Raw genomic sequence first — 20,806 nt, forward strand, 5'->3', positions numbered from 1 at the left:
CCTTCTGCTTCGCTGCGGACCCCCGCACCTACGCCTTCTGCTGCACTGCGGACCCCCCATACCTGCGCTGTGGATCGCCTATGGACCTTTGAATAGAGCCAAATTAACAGTCCTCCAATGTGATACAGTCAGTCAGATTCACAGATCTAATCATGCGCCCGAGAGATCACGACCTATCGATAGATTCACCTAAATTTCACCTTGATTTAGATCTAGCTTTTAAAACCGATCACCCCAAAATTTCAGATCTTAAGATATTCAAATTTCACAAGTGACTAGCCAAGTGATCTCCTTTCCTTTTTATAGGCCTTATTCACACCATGGGACAAAACCATCGAAAACCAATACAAGGGATCCAAATCGGGGTTCAATAATTTAGATCTTATACCACGGGCCAAAACCATAGGATCATGAACGTCGGGCTAAATACCATGGGCCAGACATAAGAATTCCCACGTGTGTGCGCTTTCTCTGCATTGGAGTGAGTGGACTGGGGTCCGCACCTTCTGTTCGAATAACCTGCGGACATGACCGCACTTGGTGAATGGCGTGCCTGCGGGTCCGCACCTTTTGAACGATGTCCCTGCGAACCCCTTATTTTTCATCATTTTGAGAGCCAGAACAGGGTTTTGCCACATGAGTGAGTTGCCATCAAGTACAACACCTCATAATCATAGTGCCAACACTTCCATGACAAAATATCGATCTAGAAGCCCTTCCTCTCTGTGGACTCACTCAAAGAGAGACTTTCCTCGAAACTTCAGCCCTCCAGCTTGGACTGCACAAACCCCTATGGGGATTCGAACTGCTACCTCCTTGGCTATTTTAAACTCCTTCTCTACTCAACACTGGGTTCGTTGGCACTGTTCTTCTTGCTTCACCTGAACTCCCTCTGATACCATGAGAAAATTCCTTAAACCCGAGAATTCCTATTGCAGCACTGATGATATTTCTTCTACTTGTTAGATTTTACATGAACAAGTTATTTATAGTTTCCTATGGAAAACATCAAAATACATACACTGCATCCTACATGATTTAAATAATATGACGAAATAAGAAACTGAACAATAGAGAAAGATACACACAAATGACACAGTTATTTTTGGACAAACGTCCCCGGAAAAACCCAATGCGGGAAAACCGGTGAAGCATATCTAAGGGTTTTTATTATTAAGCTGAAGTATTTTTGAATAGAACTACTAGATGATTTTCTAGCAATCTAGTTACAGAGAAAATCACTTGGCAGAAGAAACTGGTGAGATTACCTCACTCTACACTGCAAGTCCCCGCTGATCCGGCCGCTAAACCACAAGTTCGCCAACTACTTCTGTGTTGCCCTTGCATGGGCTTTGCATCAGCTTAACTGAGAATTGATCTTCCTTTAGAAGACTTTTCTAGCCCTCCCGGCTCAGAAACGTCATCTTCCTCAGCAAACTCGGACTTCTGCGCTGGAAGCTACTACATTGCTCTGCATGGGGCCTGCGTGAGCCCTTCTTGGCTCTGCGTCACCCTCTCTCTGAGTATCCTTGGCTCTGGAGAAGTTCCTCCAGCCAAAGCTCCCTCTTCCCCTCTCTACAAAAGCTCACTTCGAAATTCTCTTCCTGTAGCTGCTATGCTTCAAAAATTTGATCTTATGAACTCTCTATGTGTTTTCCAAATGAACCTCAAGCTTCCTTAAATAATCTCCTCGTTTACATTCAATGGCCCAGATTAGAAGCTAATCAATGGCTAAGATCATTTCTGCTTGATCCTCGTCTTCTTCTAGAAGTTACACCCAAAGTTAGATTAATTCCCATTAATTATTTTATTTTCCTAAGTTTAGACTTAGGGTCCTATTAAAAATAATTAATTGTTTTAATAAAACTATCTCTGGGTGGAATTTCCCAAAACGCTTTTTTGGTTCTTTGGAATACATGTGTCCAAACATCCTTGCAAAATTTGAGACTTAGAGCACATCCGATGCTACCATAAATATTTAATGTATTTGAGTCATCTTGTAATGTACTTGTCAAAAGAATAAAGAAGAGAATTATTATTATTATTATTATTATTATTATGACTTATTAAAGCATGGGTTTCATGCTTGAGTCATCATGTAAAGTCCCCATTGACGACTTATAGTATTTATTCTAAGTCAATAAAGTCATTGTACTTTTAAAGAGACCCTTCTTGGAGGACTTGATCTCTTCAAAGTCTTTCAAGTTTCGTTGATGTCAGAAGTTGCCTAATGCCGGAAGCTGCTACATAGTTGAAGTTGTTGGAAAAGACGTAGAAGATCTGGGAGGTTGACTTGGTATGGAGGGAAAGTCTTGTCTCTGTCTAAGGTGAAGATTCTCAAAGAATACTATTGAAAGGAAGAGAATTTTGACTGGGTTTTCCCCTGGAGGGGGAATTTTCCCTGACATAGTGCCTATATCTGGTGTCCACTGTTTTATGTGCTTTTTCTTTGGTAATTTCTTGATGAACTAAAGAAATAAGATATAAATAAAAACTAATAAGAAGTCAAGAGCATCACAATTAATTATCAAGTATAAGAAAATCTTTCTTCTTTTCTGATTTTCTAACATGGTATTAGAGCTTTGGTGAAGAAAGAAGAAAAAGGCAGTCTCAAGCAATTAATCAAGGAATCATTCAAAAGGGTTATTCAAGGAAAGAATTCTACCATCTTCAAAGACAATGTCTAATACAATTAAGGGAGAAATAAAAATTGAAGGAGCCTCTAACTACAAGTCTTGGAAAAAGAGGATTGATCTCATCCTTGAAAGAACAAGGTTCTAGACTTGGTCAAATGAAAAGTAAAGAAGCCTACATAAGACTCTAGTGATGCTGACAAAGGAAAGTTCAAAGAACTAGAATTGGTGGCCATGACTCTAATGGTAGAAAGAATAAAAGACAACCTTGTCCCATTCATGGCCAAGATCAATCATGCTCAGGAAATGTATGAAGCCTTGTCAAATCTATTCACTATTAATAACATTGGTCAAGTAGCAAGTTTGAAGAATGAGCTAAGGACCACAAAGACGAAATAAAGAACACACAATGACCTCCTTCTTTGTAAATATAGCAAGAATCAGAGATGATCTTTTGGCCATTGATGAGATCATTCTAGACAAAGAACTTGTGATCACTGCTCTATTAGGATTGCCACCTTCTTGGGGTGAATTTGTTGCACGACTTAACAGTTGGAAGGAAGCTCCCACTTTTGAAGAACTATGGACTGCCTGCAGTCAAGAAGAATTAAGTATTCCATTAGTTGCCAATTCCGAAGATGTTTCAAATCCCTACATTGTTCAACATAACGGAAAGAAATCGAAAGGACCAAGGAATAAAGTTGACATGTCCAAGGAAGAATGCTATCAATGCCATAAGAAGTGGGTCACTACAGAAGTGATTGTCCCAACAACATAAGAAATAAAAAGAGAGAAAGAGATCAGGCTAACATTGTTGAAGAAGAAGATTTAAAGAAAGCCAAAGCCGAAGAATCTGACATAAAGGACTTGCACTACTAAGTCCTTTGTTTTTAGTCTTAGATGTCCTATTTTGTATTTTTGATGTTTTAGAATCTATAAGTTTTAACATGCTTTTGGAAAAGACATTTTATTTTGTTTTATAAGTTTATAGGTATCCTTTAAACACTTTGGAGGGAGCCCCCAACATCTCCCAAAGATAAGTATCTCATTTCCTTTCAGTTTTTGGTTTCATGTACTTGTTTAAGTTTTGATTATATTAATACTAATCACCATTCTCCCTCTAATGTCTTAATTAGAAAAACATCTTCTATACCCTCAAGGAGTATTGAAGAAAGCCACCCAAGGTAAGGTTTGTCAAAGGTATGCCTTAAACCACAAAACATTGATTTCTTTAAATGTTTTATTCATTTGACAATCTATTACTAACATTGTTATGTACAACCATATTAAATCATATTGATTCTTATTTTGGGTGATTCATCACTTGATAAATCTACCCCACTCATATTCTTAACTGATTTTATAGAACCCTAGATAGGTTCTCTGGAAAACTCTAACCTAAGGGTATGCTAATGTGAATGTCTAAAACCATAAACTACTTAGGATTATTGAAAAATTCTATTTGAAGTTTTTAATTGATGATTTCATGTTTGGGATTTTTGGTATGGTAAGGAAAACCTAACTTGTTAGGGTTGAATGATTAAGTCTAAAATCACAAATTCTTGAAGTTTTGGTAATTTTGGGTTTGCTATGTTCTTATATTGAAACCCTAACTCATTAGGGTTTGGTGGAATGTGCAAGCGAGACCCTTATAATGTCTTAGAAATGATTTCCTTGGAATGTGTGTTTGTCTGATCAAACCCTAGTCTAATCAAGTTTGTTGTATGTCTAACTCTCATTGATATTTGTCAAGTTGGGTTTGACTAACGCATGATATGAAATGCCTATGCATGATGATGAAGTCCTAGATGTATGAGTTGATCTATTTATCGGTGATAATGAATCCTAGGATTTGGAACTAAGCCCTAGTCAATGCTTGTTTCTCTAGGATGATAGTATTTGTGAAATTCTATGGTTTTGGAGTTAAATCTTAGTAGAAGTAAAAATCTCTGATGACAATGTGATAATTTGATATTTGTATAAGATCGTTGAAATCTGAGCTTTAGTTGTGATTAATGTCTGATTAAAAAAAAAACCTAAGGTTTACAACTAATCCTAGTGGAAGCTGATCATGTTGATGACTACGTTGTGAATGGCTTTGATTGATTAACTCCCATGTATGAAATCTAGGATTTGTATGAAACCCTAGTGGGAAGTCTAACATATGAATTCTGAAATTTGTTAAATTCTTTATTGATATATATTTGTTTGAATTGTTTCTAGGGTTTTCTATGAGGAAAGGTATGTCATACCTTTGGAAGAAACATTGAAACCCTAGATGTAATGAAGGTTGTTATGAAGTAGTCTAGGGTTTATGTCAAAGTCCCTAGCGAGATGTTGAAGAGTATGTGTCTCTTGTTTGTAATTAATTTTGGGTATCTGATATATAAAAGGTTGAAATGCTTTCCTAATTCTGACATGGCTAACTTCATGCTTCGATTTGGTTGTACTCGTTATCTAAGTTGTACATGTACACAATCTTCAATATGGTGAAGATGTTCATTGATAAGCATGATGTGAATGATGAAAACTCTGATGAAAATGATCGGAAGCCACAAAATATTCTCCTATGTCGAAGTAAAGAAGTTGATCTCGCAAGATTAAGAGGGAGCCTAGATAAAGGAAAGATTCCTAGTTGAGAGGGAGGGTATAGCATAGTTTTGATTGGAGAATGAAGGATATGTTGCTACATGTGAAGTAGCAAAGGAAAGTGTATGATTAGGGAATTTTTTGTCAAAGATTCGGTTGATATTTCTGTTGTGTTGAGAAGCAACATATGTTGTTTGAAAGACTTCGAAGGTTTGTATTTGATTATGTACATGTGAAAGTATATTATTGATTGGGGTTGTGTTTGTATAGGTAAATCTCACAAAGGGTTTTGATAGCATGCTAGTTACCGATCAGTTTGATCGAGACGGATTTGTGGTTTGGTTAGTCTTCGCTCGGAGTCTTCATTTTTGGGGAGTCTAAAAAATCTCAAAGTAGACTCTAGGGGGTTTCCTTTCCATAAGTAGTCTGCCAAGACTAGAATAGAAAAAAATTGTACTTGGAAAATCCCTAACTACTACTTTCCCATCCAATTTAACGAGCCGAGATCAGTGATTGCTCGGAGTCTTCATTTTTTAGGGAGTGTGAAGAGTTCAAAGTAGACTCTAGGGGGCTTCCTTTCCATAAGTATTCTACCAAGATAGGAAAAGAACAAATCTGTACTTGACATATCCCTAACTGCTGCTATCCCATTGATTTTAACAAGTTTGGGTCAGCTTGTGCTCGGAGCATTCAGTTTTAGAGAGTCTGAAGATGCTCAAAGTAGACTCCAAGGTGTCATTTTCCATAAATAATCCATCAAGTTCAGATAAAGGAATAAACCTACAATTGACATATTTCCTCTTTATTCTATGTGGGCCTACGAAGGAAAACAAAAATTAAGCCCATTGTTATATATATATATATATATATTAAAGTAATAAAAATTCAATTTGAAGAACGAGCAAGAGTTGGATCCCCCTATTAATCAACTCCATCTCTGGGTTTTGTAGGATAATAGTAGGAGGTATGTTTACTAATGCTTTGGTTGCATATGTGACTGTCCGACATTGTGGTTGTAGCTGAGATTGTATGGTAGAATTCAAGTGCCTTACCAAAAATATATGGTTAGATATATGGGGGAGAGAAATAGATGTTTCCCTTTGCCATTGATGTCAAAGGGAGAGAGATAGATATTAGCTACAAGGGGAGATTAACATCAAGGAAAACGGGGGATATTGTTGGCATTGTTATTTTGGCATTTATGTCAACCTTAGTGATGACAATCATAGGATGATATCATTTGCAATATTGACATTGATTAGAAATTGCAGTTGAATGAGTTTCCTACTCAATTGGAGCTTAATGAGTATAAGCCTTGGTAAGCGTACTAATAGATGTTGTTTCCTAGCTAAAGTCAAGGATGGAGCCTATCTTTGAAGGAAATTTTCCTATAGTATATCAACTCAAGTCTTGATGCAAAGAGTATAGCTGTATATTCCTCTCAGAGACCTCTCCAATGGTATAAGGCACTTCGAAAAAATCCAAAGGGGTAAGGACTTATGGCAATTTGAAGTTTGTATGGTTCCAAATCCTCTTAGTTCCACATGCTAACAGAAGACACATGACAAGCAATTTTGCAGTTATCTGACTAGTAGTTTTATGTCGCGACTCAGAGGTTTGGACAGAGAAGTCTATGGAGGTGTACTTGATAGACTCCATACGTATGTGCAGATGGGGAATCTTCCCATTAATTAATGTACATCGTGTTACACCATGCTTGAGTTGAGAGCACATAAGTCTTAGCTGATGACAGGAGGTGCAGTTGATAGAAGCTACTAGATAGAGAAACTTTCCAACATAGAAAATGTTGTGAATTTGATGTTTGAGTTGTAAAAATTTAATAAAGGAAAAATGTGCAAAACAACCAGACCTCGAGTATTTCCTCCATATAGGCAGTGATAGGGAAATAGATAGATGATGACATTTTATTGGATGACAAGGATAACTTGGCAGATGAGTTGGCATATAGGTGGTAGGATAGCTCAAAATGATGATGACTAAGAATGATGTGGCAAGGACATGTGGCATGCAGATTTGGCACTTTAAAATGTCCAAGTGTCCCTTTGCAGAGTGACATGTGGCACCAATCACATGGTGACATGTGGTAGTGTGATGACATAGCATGACATGTCAGCGTGCTATGCCAAAATCTAAGTTTAAGAAGTTATAAAGGTTGGCGCGGAGGCATGGTAGACAAAATTTGAGAGATGGGAAGGTAACTGATGAAAAGTTTGATGTTAATTGACAGGCAACATGCTACAAAGGTTTTAAAATTGAAGATTATTGTAGTTGACGAACTCTGGGAGACAAAGATATGTCAGATACCAGAAATAAAATTCCATGTGCAACACAGAGGATGAGGCTGAAGAACTTTGCAAAGGTTAGCACAAAGAGCATGGTGCAATAGAGAGATCCTTCATGGAAATGGTACATAATGTAAATCTCATGGCATGGGCACTTTTGAGTAACATAGAGAAATAGTGAAAAACAAAGTCCTTGGGCTTTCCTATGTACTTGTGACAAGTGGCAGACAGTTGGCATTGATTAAAAAAAAAGACAATGTGACTTAGTAAGAAAGTGTCATGTGGTAGACAGGTGTCGATGACATGGCACCTTAGTAGCATGACATGTGGTAGGTGGAAATGCCCCTATGTTGCAGGAAACGTGGTACAGAGGTCCGTTTCCATACGGAAACTGGTACGAAACGCGGAAATGAGTTTGGTATGGCCGTGAAACACGTTTCTAGCCGTACTACCACGTTTTCTGAAATGGAAACGTGGCTAGTACGGCCGGAAACACGTTTCGTGGTCGTACGACCCATGTTTCCTCATTAACTTGTGTTTTTTTAATTTGTTTTTTAATCTATTTTTAGGGTATGTTAGTGACTTTTAGTTGCTTCTAGATGTGTGTCTAAAGTTATAAAAGTGAATTTTTGCCCTAGTGTTGATATGCAATTCATCAGGAAGTTTGAGGCATACGCAGTTCATGGTAATGTTAAATTCTTAAAGTAAAAGTGATATTCTCCTTTATTTTTCATTTTCATCCTTTTACTTAAATTTTTAACATTACCATGAAATGACTCAGGATGTTTGAGAGTGGTTTCGCCCTCATTGGATTTCATATGGAGAAAGTAGAATTTTAGATCTCACTCAAAATCTAGCAGACTTATCTGTTTTTCAGGATTTCAGGATTGGGGGGATTGCAATGTTTCCATTGGATTTTATCATGTACTAGGGTATGGAACTAGTATTTAATCAAGAGAAGCAAGCCCTCTATGCAGGGGAAACTCCCAATAATCAAGATCATGTAGGGTACTAGGGTATGAAACTTGTATTTAATCAAGATCACTAAGGTCGTTCGACTATGTAGGAGGAGACTCCCAATTCAATAGTGGTCCTTCTAAAGAATGGGATGTAGATGCAAAATATCCGGATTTGGATCTCTCTCTTGCAGCCTTATAGTCTTTATTGTACTTGTAACCTCATATATTAATATAAATAAACGCTGATTTTAAGATTTGGATATATAATAAAGGTTGCTTTTGGATATTCCGATATTTTTATTTTCATTATGTGATCATTCATAAGTAAATGTGATGTAAATTAAATCTTAATGTTTAAGTGTAATAAATTATAATGTATCATTTAAGCTTTATGATTGCACACACACACACACACACACACACACACACACACACACACACATATATATTCGCATTTCCCCGTTTCCAAAATTTGGGGAGGTCGCGTTTCGTATCGCTTCCCGTTTCGCAAACTCGTACCCGTTTCCCCGTTTCGTGCAACCTAGAAATGCCCCTTTTGAGTGGCCAAGTGGGTTGAACATAAGTGACACATGGCATCACTTAGAGACTACCATGTCGTAGAGATGACATCAATCGATCATGTGGCATATCCTTGGGATTCACATCCAAGGGCCAATTTGTGAGCATTTGTGCTTTTGGTGGTAAGGTTGTGGTTCTAGCCTTCGAACACATAAAGCCTAGGTGCTGAAGGTTGAGGGAGCATAGGTATTAAACTAGTGTGAAGCTCAGTGCTCTCAACACTTAAGTCATTGGTCATGGCTCATTGTCACATGTGCTAAGGAACTAACAAGTAAGGAGATCTACTATCCTTAGGAAATTAAACTTATGGTTTTGAGGATGTGGTCTCATGCGAAAGAGAGTAAAAATAAGGGCACTAAACAATTTGAAATTTTGTGTTTCAAGCACCAAATTCGGTTAAGTGATAGTTGAATAAACACCTACTAATTATTGCAATGACTCAGCCTATTGATACAATCTAGAAACAAGATTACTAGGGGTAAAAACACAGTTCAATGCCTATTGTATTTGCATACAGTGTGCTATAAATGAAAACACAGTTTATGGAATGGTTGGTTATCCCATTAAGATCAAATGTTGTAACAGAGCCATTTTCAACTCTGAGAAATTAAATGTAGAATTATATGTGGTTGAATCCAAAGTAGTGAATTGAAGTAGCGGGATTTGTCTAAGGACAGAAGAAGTACATCCTTAAGAAATGTTCATTTAAATGAAGTTCATCCTTGAGTCGTTTATGTGTACATGAAGTCCATCCTGGAGCCCTATGAAAGTAAATGAAGTTCCTCTTCAAGCCTTGTGTAATTGACTATAAGAAATGTAGTTGTGATGTATGTGACAGTAGGGGAAATTTGGTCAGACTAAATTGAAGTGTAGGTTGCTACACTATGAGTGAGAGAGTATTACAAAGGATTGAAGGTTGACTAAGGCTATGCGTAGCTGTAGAAGTGGAGAGGAAGGCCGAGACAATAAGAGTTTGTGTATGGGTCGTGACTGTGAGTGAATGGAACAGATATGGAAAGTTGTAATTAAAGATAAATGTGAGGATATGTAGAGTAGAGATAGAGTATGCCAAGTTGAAGAGTGAAATATCAGGCTGGGTGAGAGTTGTAGCAAAGAGCAATAAGAATAATAAGAGAACCTATGGATCCCAGTCTAAAAACGAATGAATATAGGTCTGCAAGGTTCAGTAGGTTGGTTCCTATACATTAGGGAGTTGGTGCTTCCTTTAGGGGGGTGCCTAAGAAACAACATAGGGGGTTGGTGCCTCGTGCAAGTAGTGGCTTGCAAATTAGGGAGCTAGCGCTTCCCGTTGGTTGGAGCTAACAAAATAAATAAAAGATTTGGTTCTTCCTATTGGTTGGTGCCAAAAAAACAAATTAGGGAGTTTATGATTAGTGTTGTTTGGTGCCAACAAAAGATATGGGTTTGGCGTTCCTGCAAGTGGGTGCTTTCGAATCAAGGAGTGGTTTCTTCCTTCTAGTTGGTGCCAAAAAACAAAATGTAACAACAAGATGGGGTTTGCATTGACATAAAGAACAAAAGAGAATTTGTGGTTTTCTCCATTTATGGGTTTCCATGTAAAATCTTTGTGTCCTATGTGAATGATGTTTATCGTGTGTTTGTTTAGTTTATGAAGTGTTTACATGATATGCCATTGAATGGTAAAATATTTAAATCTACTAATAATTGTTAAAGTTGGCCTTAATACTAATTCACCACCCCCTCTAAGTATCAACTTAGTTTCCGACACTGTGTCACCTATCAATTGTCTGTGCAACACCTATCAATTGTCTTCGATACCTTAACACTACCTTTTCACACTACTATGTCAACTCTATCACATCAGTTGTTGATTGTACACTGATAGGTCCAGGTGGAAACATGCTTCCCGTAATCCAGCCAAAACTTCAAGCAAGGATATCTCCTAATCCCTTCAGAGTTATACCAAGTGCCATATACCATTAAAAATTTATCTCATAGGACTTTCCAACTACATAATTTGCACAGTCATTTAAGCAAGTCACCCACAAAAACATTGCCTTCAAATATAGGCCCTTGACATAAATGACCAATTTGACATCAAGGAAAATCATCATGAAATATGCTCAACAAATTCACCACATCTATTGAAGAACTAACATTTGATGGATAGGGTCCAAACCATGACCACTAGGAGCCTCCTTGAGCATGGAATCTATTGTTGTTGTTGTTGATTTGGGGTAGCATCGAATGTGCTCTAGGCCCCAAATTTTGTAGGGAGGCTTGGGCACATGTATTCCAAAGAAACTATTTTCGGAAACTCCACCCAAAGACAATTTTATTAAAATAATTAATATTTTTAATGGAGTTCCTAAGTCTAAACTTAGGAAAAATTGTGGGTGTAACTTCTAGAAAAAGATGGAGATCAAGTCAAACTGATCTTAGCCTTTGATTATGAGTTAATCTAGGTCGTTGGTTGTCCAACAAGAAGATATAAGAAGGGGCTTGAGGTTCACTTCAAAAACACACCAAGAGATCAAGACGTCGAATTTCTAAAGCGAGAAGTTCTTAGGAGGAAATTTGATTGAGGAGATTTCTTGTAGTTGATGGGCAAGGATAGCATCCGGAGAGAGAGAGAGTGATTTTCTCAGCCGGAGAATCATCAACAGAGAGAGGCAAAGAGTAATCCAACAGTGGCAGCGTTGAGCAAGAGGGGCTGATGCAGAGCCACGTAGAGGCAGCGCAAAAGCCAAGAGGGAGTTTGAAATTTGCGAAGGAATTCTAGTTTCAGAAGCCAGAAGCCGGGGTGTGAGACTAGGAGGCAAAAATCGAATCTCCTGGGCAGCAAATCGACCAACCAAAGGAATGAAATTGTCCCCAAAGAGCTTGGCATTGGGCTGACACAGATACTGCACAGAGGCAGGGCAAAGGTAGCCAGAAAATCCGGGGGCAAATCATTCTAGGGTTGGATCAGGTAGGATTTCCAATGATAGTGTGAGGAAATCTCACAGATATTTCTGCCAGTATTTCTCTCTTTGTAACTGAATAAGCTAAGAGATATTCAGATATGTATTCAGACTTTTATACTGCTTAATAATAATAAATCCTCAGAACTACTGCATCGGTTTTCCCGCAGTAGGTTTTTTCGGAGACATTTGTCCAAAAATAATGGTGTTTATTGTGTTGTATTTTCTTTCTTGCTCAGTATCTTGTTTCCGCTTATAATTTAATTAAGTGAATACTGCACTCGTATTTACTTCGATATTTACCATAGAACACAATAAATAACTTGTATGGATTAACAAGTAGCAGAAGTAACATCAGTTTGCTACAGTAGGGATTCTTGTTGTGGATTTTTCACATGGTATTGGAGCTGCAGGTGAAGTAAGAAGAGCAGAGTCGATAGATCCAACGCTAAGCAGAAGAGGGGAGTTCAAAAAAGCTGCAGGAGGCAGCAGTTCAAAACCCCCAAAGGGTTGATGCAGTTCCATGCCGGGACACAGATTTTTGAGGCAGTCTCTCTCTAAGTGAGTTGACAGAGAGAAGGACTTCTAGTTCGAATTTTTTCTTGGGTAGAGGGGGCAACACTGAAGCCTCAGCGTGAGAGGCTGCTGGGACACAGATTTTTCAGAGGGCCATTTGTTGAGCTGAAAAACTTCAGAAGAGAGAAGAGAAGCACATCGAGGGGACTTTTCCTCAAGCAGACTTCCCGTTGAGAAGTTTGGTTTCTCATTCACTGAGTACTAGCAGTGAGAAGCGGAGAGGAGATTTTCAACATTTTTGGTAGATATGGCAACCAGTGGCTTGAGAGATCAGGACAGGCTAGACGGAGCATCCAACTATGTCATTTAGAAGGCGAAAATGTCTTTCCTTCTAGATGAGCATGCCGTCAAGACGTACGTCGACAGTGTGGTGGTTGAACCTGCAGATGCAGATCCGCTGAAAAGTACAAGGTTGAGATGGAAAAGGCTAAGACGATGATCCTAGATGGAGTCAAGGATTGTGTAGTGTGTCTTGTTGCTAGCATAGAAACTGCTAAGTAGATGTAGGATGCCTTGGCCACGTGATATCAGGGATCTTCCGAGCAGTGGAAGATGTATTTGGAGAAGAAGTTGAGATCTACTCAGATGTAGAAGGGAGAGCGTGTGGATCCATTCCTCATAAAGATGAAGGAAACCCATGATGAGTTGTTTGTTATGGGGCATCCTCCTCGGGACTCAGAGTTAGTTAGACTAGCCCTCAATTTTGTCTCAGATGAGTGGCAAGCCTTTGTCCAGATTATCTTGGGTAGAGCAGCATTTCTTAATTGGGATGAGCTGTGGGCGGCTTTAAAAAAAGAGGAGCTAAGGAGAGACCTGGTCAAAGTCAAACTTGATGGAAGCAGCAACACCAGTGGGTCGAAGCCCAAGGAGGAGGAGGATAATGCAGCCCTTGCATCAAAGGGACAAGAGGAGCAGCAGAGATGTAAGAATGACGTCTCGAAGGTGAAGTGTTTCAGATGTGGTGAGATGGGCCACTATGCATATCAATGTCCTCTCAAGAAGAAGGACAAGGATGAGAACACGATCCGAAGGATGCGCCTGCAAAGAGTGAAGAGGAGGAGTTTGCCATGACAGCCGATATACCTCTAAGAGGGAGGTAGGCTGATTTGGAGTTGTAGTTCGAAAGAGCTACAGATGGGCAGGATCCTTGAGGAGTCCACCTCTTGGATCAATACCTTGCTACAGGAGCCTAGTTTTGTGGTAGTAGGATGGACTAGTGTCGGATGGTGTTGAGGAGTGTTGGAGAGATAGTTGCAGTGGCTAGGAGTGCCAGAGTCTGAGCAGCATAGAGCAGAGTTGACAGCAGTGCAGATGGAATAGAGCATAGGTCAGCAGCAACGCAGTATATTCAGAGGGTCAGTGCAAAGACTAGCAGTAGTCAGGTTCCAACATTCACGTGGTATCATACTGAACACAGTTAGTTCAATGATTTTGGATGTTTTTTAGTTGCTTCTCTCAGTAACTGAGGTGCAGTACGGATGCAGTGTTAGAAGTGGCAGTGCTAGCAGCATAACAGATGCAACATTTGAGAGGGAGCTATAGAACATATGCAACATTGGCAGTGGTAGTGTCAAAGGCAGCAATACAGTTACAGGAACAGCGCAGTAGTTGGTGGACAACATGTCAGACATCAGCAACGTAAAGGATGATGCTTCAGAGTCAGAGCAGTATGTAGTGACAGTATATTGCTAGAACACATTCCTCGCTAAGAGGGAGTGTTTATTTCGGGTAGCATCTGATGTGCTCTAGGCCTCAAATTTTGGAGGCTTGGGCACATGTATTCCAAAGAACCTAGAAATCGTTTTGGGAAATTCCACCCAGAGACGATTTTATTAAAACAATTAATATTTTTAATGGAATTCCTAAGTATAAACTTGGGAAATTAAAAATAATAATAGGTATTAATCTAATTTTGGGTGTAACTTCTCGAAAAAGACGAAGATCAAGTAAAAACGATATGAGCCTTTGATTAGGAGTTAATCTAGGTTGTTGGTTGTCCAACAGGAAGATATAAGAAGGGGCTTGAGGGTCACTTGGAAAACACTGAGAGATCAAGAGATCAAATTTTTGAAGTGAGAAGTTCTCAAGAGGAAATTCGATTGAGGATATTACTTGCAGTTGAGGGGCTGGGATAGCATCCAGAGAGAGAGTGTGATTTTCCCAGCCAAAGAATCATTAGCAGAGAGAGGCAAAGAGTAATCCAGAAGTGGCAGTGCTAAGCCAGAGGGGCTGACGCAGAGCCACATATAGGCAACGCAAAATCCAAGAGGGAGTCCAAAATTTGCAGAGGAATTCGAGTTTCAGAAGTTGGGAGCCAGGGTGTGAGCTCGGGAGGCAGAAATCGAATCTCCTCGGAAGCAAATCGACCAACCAGAGGATTGACGTTGTCCCCAGAGAGCTTGACACTAGGCTGATGCAGATACTGCAAAGAGGCAACACATAGGCAACTAGAAAAGACGGGGGGCAATCATTTTGGGACTAGATCAGCCAGGATTTCAAGTGATAGTGTGAGGTAATCTTACAAATATTTCTACTAGTATTTCTCTCTCTGTAACTGAATAACCAGAGAGATATTCATAGATTTATTCATAATTTTCTACTACTTAATAATAATGAGCCCCTAAGAAATATTGCACTAGTTTTCCCGCATTGGGTTGTTTGGGGACATTTTCCAAAAATAACGGCGTCTATTGTGTTGTATTTTCTTTCTTACTCAGTATCTTGTTTCCGCTTATAATTTAATTAAGTGAAGGCTAAAGTAGTATTTACTTCGATATTTACCGTAGAACAATAAATAACTTGTATGGATTAACAAGTAGCAGAAGTAACATTAGTTTTCTGCAGTAGGGATTCCTGTTGTGGAATTTTCACAGTTGCTTGATTTTTATGTTTATCTTTATTTATAAAATTATAACTACTTTCTATTTTTATTTTCATCTTGTTTCTATCCCTAATATTTTCTAGCTAATTCTATTTTGTTAATCCCCTAAGATATGGATTATTACTACTTTTGATGTGTCCTTTATGGTGGATGTTGGATTATAGGTATTTTACTTGTGGTGGCTATTGTATGCAACCTAGAGCTTTTTGGCATCAAATCCATGTACATATTGTTAATTAATAAAGCTTAAATGAGGCAATTTATTTAAACAAAAGAATATTTAATATAGAGATTCACATTATACCTACATACATAGTATAAGCCTCACCTTTTTGTGCATGTTTCCAAGAAAAGCTTAGGTGCAAAAGTGTGGATTTAACTATTGTATTTAGAGAGAGAGAGAAAGAGTTTTTATGTTTGAAATTTCACTAGTACAAGAGATAAAAGAGAAAAAATATTTATAATACACACATGTTTATGTTTATTGATTAATCTTTATGTTTATCTTTTTTTATAAAATTCTAACTACCTTCTATTTTTATTTTCATCATGTTTCTATTCCTAAGGTTGTCTAGCTAATTCTATTTTGTTAATCCCCTAAGGTATGGATTATTACTACTTTTGATGTGGCCTTGATGGTGGATGTTGGATTATAGGTATTTTACTTGTGGTGGCTATTGTATGGAACCTAGAAATTTTTGGCATCAAATCCATGTACATATTGCTAATTAATAAAGCTTAAAGGAAGTAATTTATTTAAACAAAAGAATATTTAATATAGAGATTCACATTATACCTACATACATAGTATAAGTCTCACCTTTTTGCGTATGTTTCCAAGAAAAGTTTAGGTGCAAAAATTTGGATTTAACTATATTAAGTGTGCTTGAGGGTGAGGGTGGATGCAGTGAGAGACAGAGAGTGTTTTGATGTTTGAGATTCACATTATACCTACCTACATAGTATAAGTCTCACATTTTTTACATGTTTCCAAGAAAAGTTCAAGTGCAAAAATGTGGCTTTAACTATTGTATTAAGTGTTTTTTAGGGTGAGGGTGGATAGAGAGAGAGTGTTTCGATGTTTGAGAAATATTGACTTGTTGGCAATAAAATTTAATTAGTACAAGAGATAAAAGAGGAAAAAGGTTGAGACAATGTGTTTAGAGAGAGAGATAAAAAAGGATAAATATTTATAATAAGCACAAACACATATTTGTGTGAGAGAGAGAGAGAGATTGAAAGAAAGAGTTATATTTGAGAAATATTTATTTGTTGGACAATAGAATTCTATTAGTGTAAGAGATGCAAGCTTTCAAATAGACAAATATTATGATTCTTGTTTCAAGCATCTATGTTTACTAAGAAAGACAAAACGAGATAAAGGGTGTACCAATGGTTGGTATTGGTTTCCCAAATAAATAATAAAGTCGACCAGGAGGTTTTGGAACCATAATTGGCATGTGTGGTTGTTGGTTAGCAACTTCACCAGATGCTTCACTCCTGCATAAGAAAAAAAGTGAGAAAAACAACATGAGGAAATATTGATTTTTAATTGCAAACAATATCTTCCCAATATGACATGACAAAAAATAACTAGAAATTCTTATACTGATATAATTAGCATAAATAATAATCAAGCCTACCATTACTATGAAAATAATATATAAATATAAAAACAATAAATACATGGCTTGATCACTTCCTATAATTCCCCTTGTCTTGAGGTCCTTAAATACTTAATGAAATTATTTCAAACATTCCTTTCGAAATTTAATGGAAATACATAGTGCAAATACTAGCATGTTTGGGAACTGGTCAAATGGGTAACCATGTGACACCATTTTTCCTTAAGCTAATAAAAAATAAGTCAGTCAATGATTACCCCACACATATTTGCAGAGGATATGCAACCCCTGCAGAGGATATGCAACCCATGCATATGATTTTGATAAGGTTTTAAGTTCATAATAATGGCTGGAATTTTTTTTGTTGCATTAAGGTTTTGTTATGATGTTCTTCACTTAAGAACTAGTACGAAAATTTCATATAAGGCTACCATACTAACCAAGAAGTGGGCAATGATGAGTTTAAAATTCATGTTTTTCCATATGGATGTGTAGTATCTAGTTGTACTTGCCAATATGAGGGTTGAAAGCTAGCCTCATGAATATATCTAAAGAATGTGTAGCAAGCTATTTAGCATTGTAGTTTTGAATAAAGGTTTGTCATGATGTCATTATATGAAGTTGATGATACTTGAAGTTTGTTGATTGGTATTATCTATTATGGATGAATGTCTCTTTTAAACTTGATTTGTAAGATTGATGAATGGATGTTTTCTTTAAATTTGATTTGAAAGACTTGGAATTTGTTTGAGAGTTTCCAGGAAATATTTGTACTGTGAAAAGACTTGCAAAATTGTTAATTAATCTCACCATATAGGTTTCACTTTTGATTTTTTACTTGAAAGGCCCAAGTTTCAATTGCTACATGCAGTTTGATCCTTTCTAGGTTTAGATTGACAAACATTGTCATTTTGCATATCATTATTTTAGATATTTTGAAGACTCTCAAGATTCCACCCTTGCTTAACTATTGATATAGTAAATGCAAACACAAGGTTAAGAGAACAACTCTTTGTTGAGAAACTTGTTTCATAGTAGTAAAAAGACAAGTTTCAAGTCCGTGTTATGTTCACCATGTTCTAGTAGTTGATGACCACACAACAACATACTCTACAATGGACCTTGCAACAATAAAACCTTTATAACAATTCAATATCCTTACAAGTATCCCCACTTTCCAATTGTAGTTCAAGTAGGACACAAAGGTTTTTATCCACAAATTTGATGGGGCCCATAATGGGGACACACTAGGATATTTGCTTTGTATTATGGAGGTATCAAGATATCAACATCCACCTAAGTATTTTGAACTTGGACTCACCTCTTCAAATATTGAGAGATGATGAATTGATCTAAAATCATACTTAGAATGCATTTTAACTTATGGATTAAGTCATGCATAATGCCTAATTTCTTATGTCAGCTACTCATTTAACCATTATCTTTGATTTTTTCTTTGTTATCCTTGATTACTCGTTTGAAAAAAAAATATCACCTCACAAACGTTTCTCTTTTTGTTTCAATATTTTTTTGCTAATTTAAAATTGATTTCGTAAGTATCTCCAGCAAATTATGGTAATGATCTCAAATTTTGGTGTTCCATACTCTTATGATGCTCTTGAAATCCTTTCAACATTGATATCTTGACTTCTTATGTGCAATCGAGCATTTTACAAAACGATCTTACAATTCATTTCAATGATCCATAAAAGTTCTTTTGATAATCAATATTTTATCCCATTCAATGTTATCAAAGCCTTCTCAATTATAAAACTTTTTCAACTTTCTAATGGTGTAGAGAATCCTGCATTGATTTCCAAGCTTTTTCTTTCTTTCAATATTTTTAATGGTCTCGCAGAGTGTCACAAGAAGTCATTTTTTTTCACTTCAATACCATCTGATACTTTTAGAAAACCAATTATTAATTTTTCTCTAATGCTAGAATGTGAAATTATTGATTTTGTTCTTTTCTCCTACAGTGTGAGAGGTTTCGAAAGCAGTTTCTCATTTTCCTCCTATATTATTGAAAATCATTCCGAAACTAATAGATTTTTTTGCTCTGATACCTATGAAGTAATTACAATAACAATCTTTAATCCTACTTTGATACTACTACAGACAACTCACGTAGTAATCATTATTACCCTTCCAATGGCTCGATTACCTTGATACTACTACAGACAACTCACGTAGTAATCATTATTACCCTTCCAATGGCTCGATTGTTCTGAATGAGTGGGCATTTAATGCCATCCATCACTACACCATTAGTTTTTCCTTTTCGATTTGACATAGCCAATTATCATTGATTGTTGCACAAGCCAAAATATTGACATCACGTTTGAATTTATTATAGTTTGGACAACCATTATAGGTTGATGAACAATTTCCACACTTTTGATTACGTTAAGTCATAGTTCAATTTGAAATTGAACTCTAGGTAGTATTGGCACATACCTATCTCATAATGGAGTTTTGGTTATTTTCGTTGTTTTTGTCCTACCTTCCTCATTGCACTTGCTAGGTAAGTTTTATTCCTGTCTGGTTACGAATTATGGGATTTATGCATTGTTTTAAAGTTTTTGTTTTGAATCCAATGGGCTAAATAGAGATTATTAAATTGTCATTGTTGATCATTACTTCTCAGTTATTCAAGAGCTTTGTGGCCTAGCTATTAAATCCCCTTTTACTAAGTCCCTTTTTATTGATATTGATATGTTGTTCTTGTGTTTTCAAATGATTTTAAGCTAAAGTTTTAGTTAGAATAAGGGGACATCAATTTTAGGCTCATCTGTTGTTTATTTTTTATATGCATTTGAAATCAAAGTTTTATTTGAATAGATTTAGGGTTGACCCATAAAGAGTTAGAGCCATTCAAAAAATCCAACCATTAAAGAATTTGAAATAACTTCGGTTGTTATTTGGCAAGGTCAACTTCATCAAGAGGCTGATCCCAAATGTCATTTAAATCACAAAACCCTTGAATAGGTTATTAAAGAAGATGCCACTTTCAAGTGGGGTGAGGAAAGTAGGATAACATTCCTACAGGTTAAAGATGTCACCACCCATTCTCCAATCAACGCTAGCCCCAATTACACCAAAGAGTTTATCATTTCCTCATTTTCTTTATAGGATACCATTGTTGGGTTACTTCTTCAAAAGAATGAAGGTGGTCATGAACAACCCATAGTGTTCATGAGAAAGAAGCTCATGGATGCAGAGCTCCATTATGCCATCATGGAAAGATAGGGTTATACTTTGGTTAAAGCATTTTTGTACCTATGTCAAATATTCTAAGATAGTGACATTTGTTCCTATTATGTGGTTAACTCAATCTTATCTCAACATGATTGTTTGGGAATGAGAGGAAAGTGGGTCTCAAAGATACACAAGTATGCTTTGGAGATTAGACCCACTAAAGTGATTAAAGTTCAAGGACTTGCAAAACTCATGGAAAAAGGCAATGAGAAATCCCTTGGAATAGATGACAAAATGTGTGCCATGGTTAATGCAAATGCTCATTCATATAGATATATTATTTATTACCTTTGAAGCTTGAGTAGTCCTAGGAACCTCCCAAAACATAAATGTAGATTGTTGAGGCTAAAGGCGTCTAAGTATTGTTTTATTTTATTGAGCAAGGGTTGGGATGGAGAAGCTTGGATGGGTTGATCTTGTGATGTCTTAAATTTGAGGAATCTCAAATCCTGATTAAG

General features: G+C 37.0%; 1 protein-coding gene across 4 annotated transcripts in view; it reads right to left on the minus strand.

Moving 5' to 3' along the window:
- LOC149214593 (phytyl ester synthase 1, chloroplastic-like) overlaps positions 1-20,806 on the minus strand; it is a 536,108-nt gene that overhangs the window by 141,529 nt on the left and 373,773 nt on the right. For 3 of the 4 annotated variants that reach the window (XM_089392337.1, XM_089392339.1, XM_089392336.1), the window contains exon 12: positions 16,856-16,965. In XM_089392337.1, the coding sequence (XP_089248463.1) occupies positions 16,856-16,965 (110 nt within the window). Of the gene's footprint in view, positions 1-2,789; positions 3,225-16,855; positions 16,966-20,806 lie in introns of those variants that run through there. The other variant, XM_089392340.1, reaches the window with a different exon arrangement.

The sequence above is a fragment of the Pinus tabuliformis genome, chromosome 1_1 (assembly GCF_031772625.1).
Source record: "Pinus tabuliformis cultivar Carrire ecotype Pingquan chromosome 1_1, CPIR1, whole genome shotgun sequence".
Lineage (NCBI taxonomy): Eukaryota > Viridiplantae > Streptophyta > Pinopsida > Pinales > Pinaceae > Pinus > Pinus tabuliformis.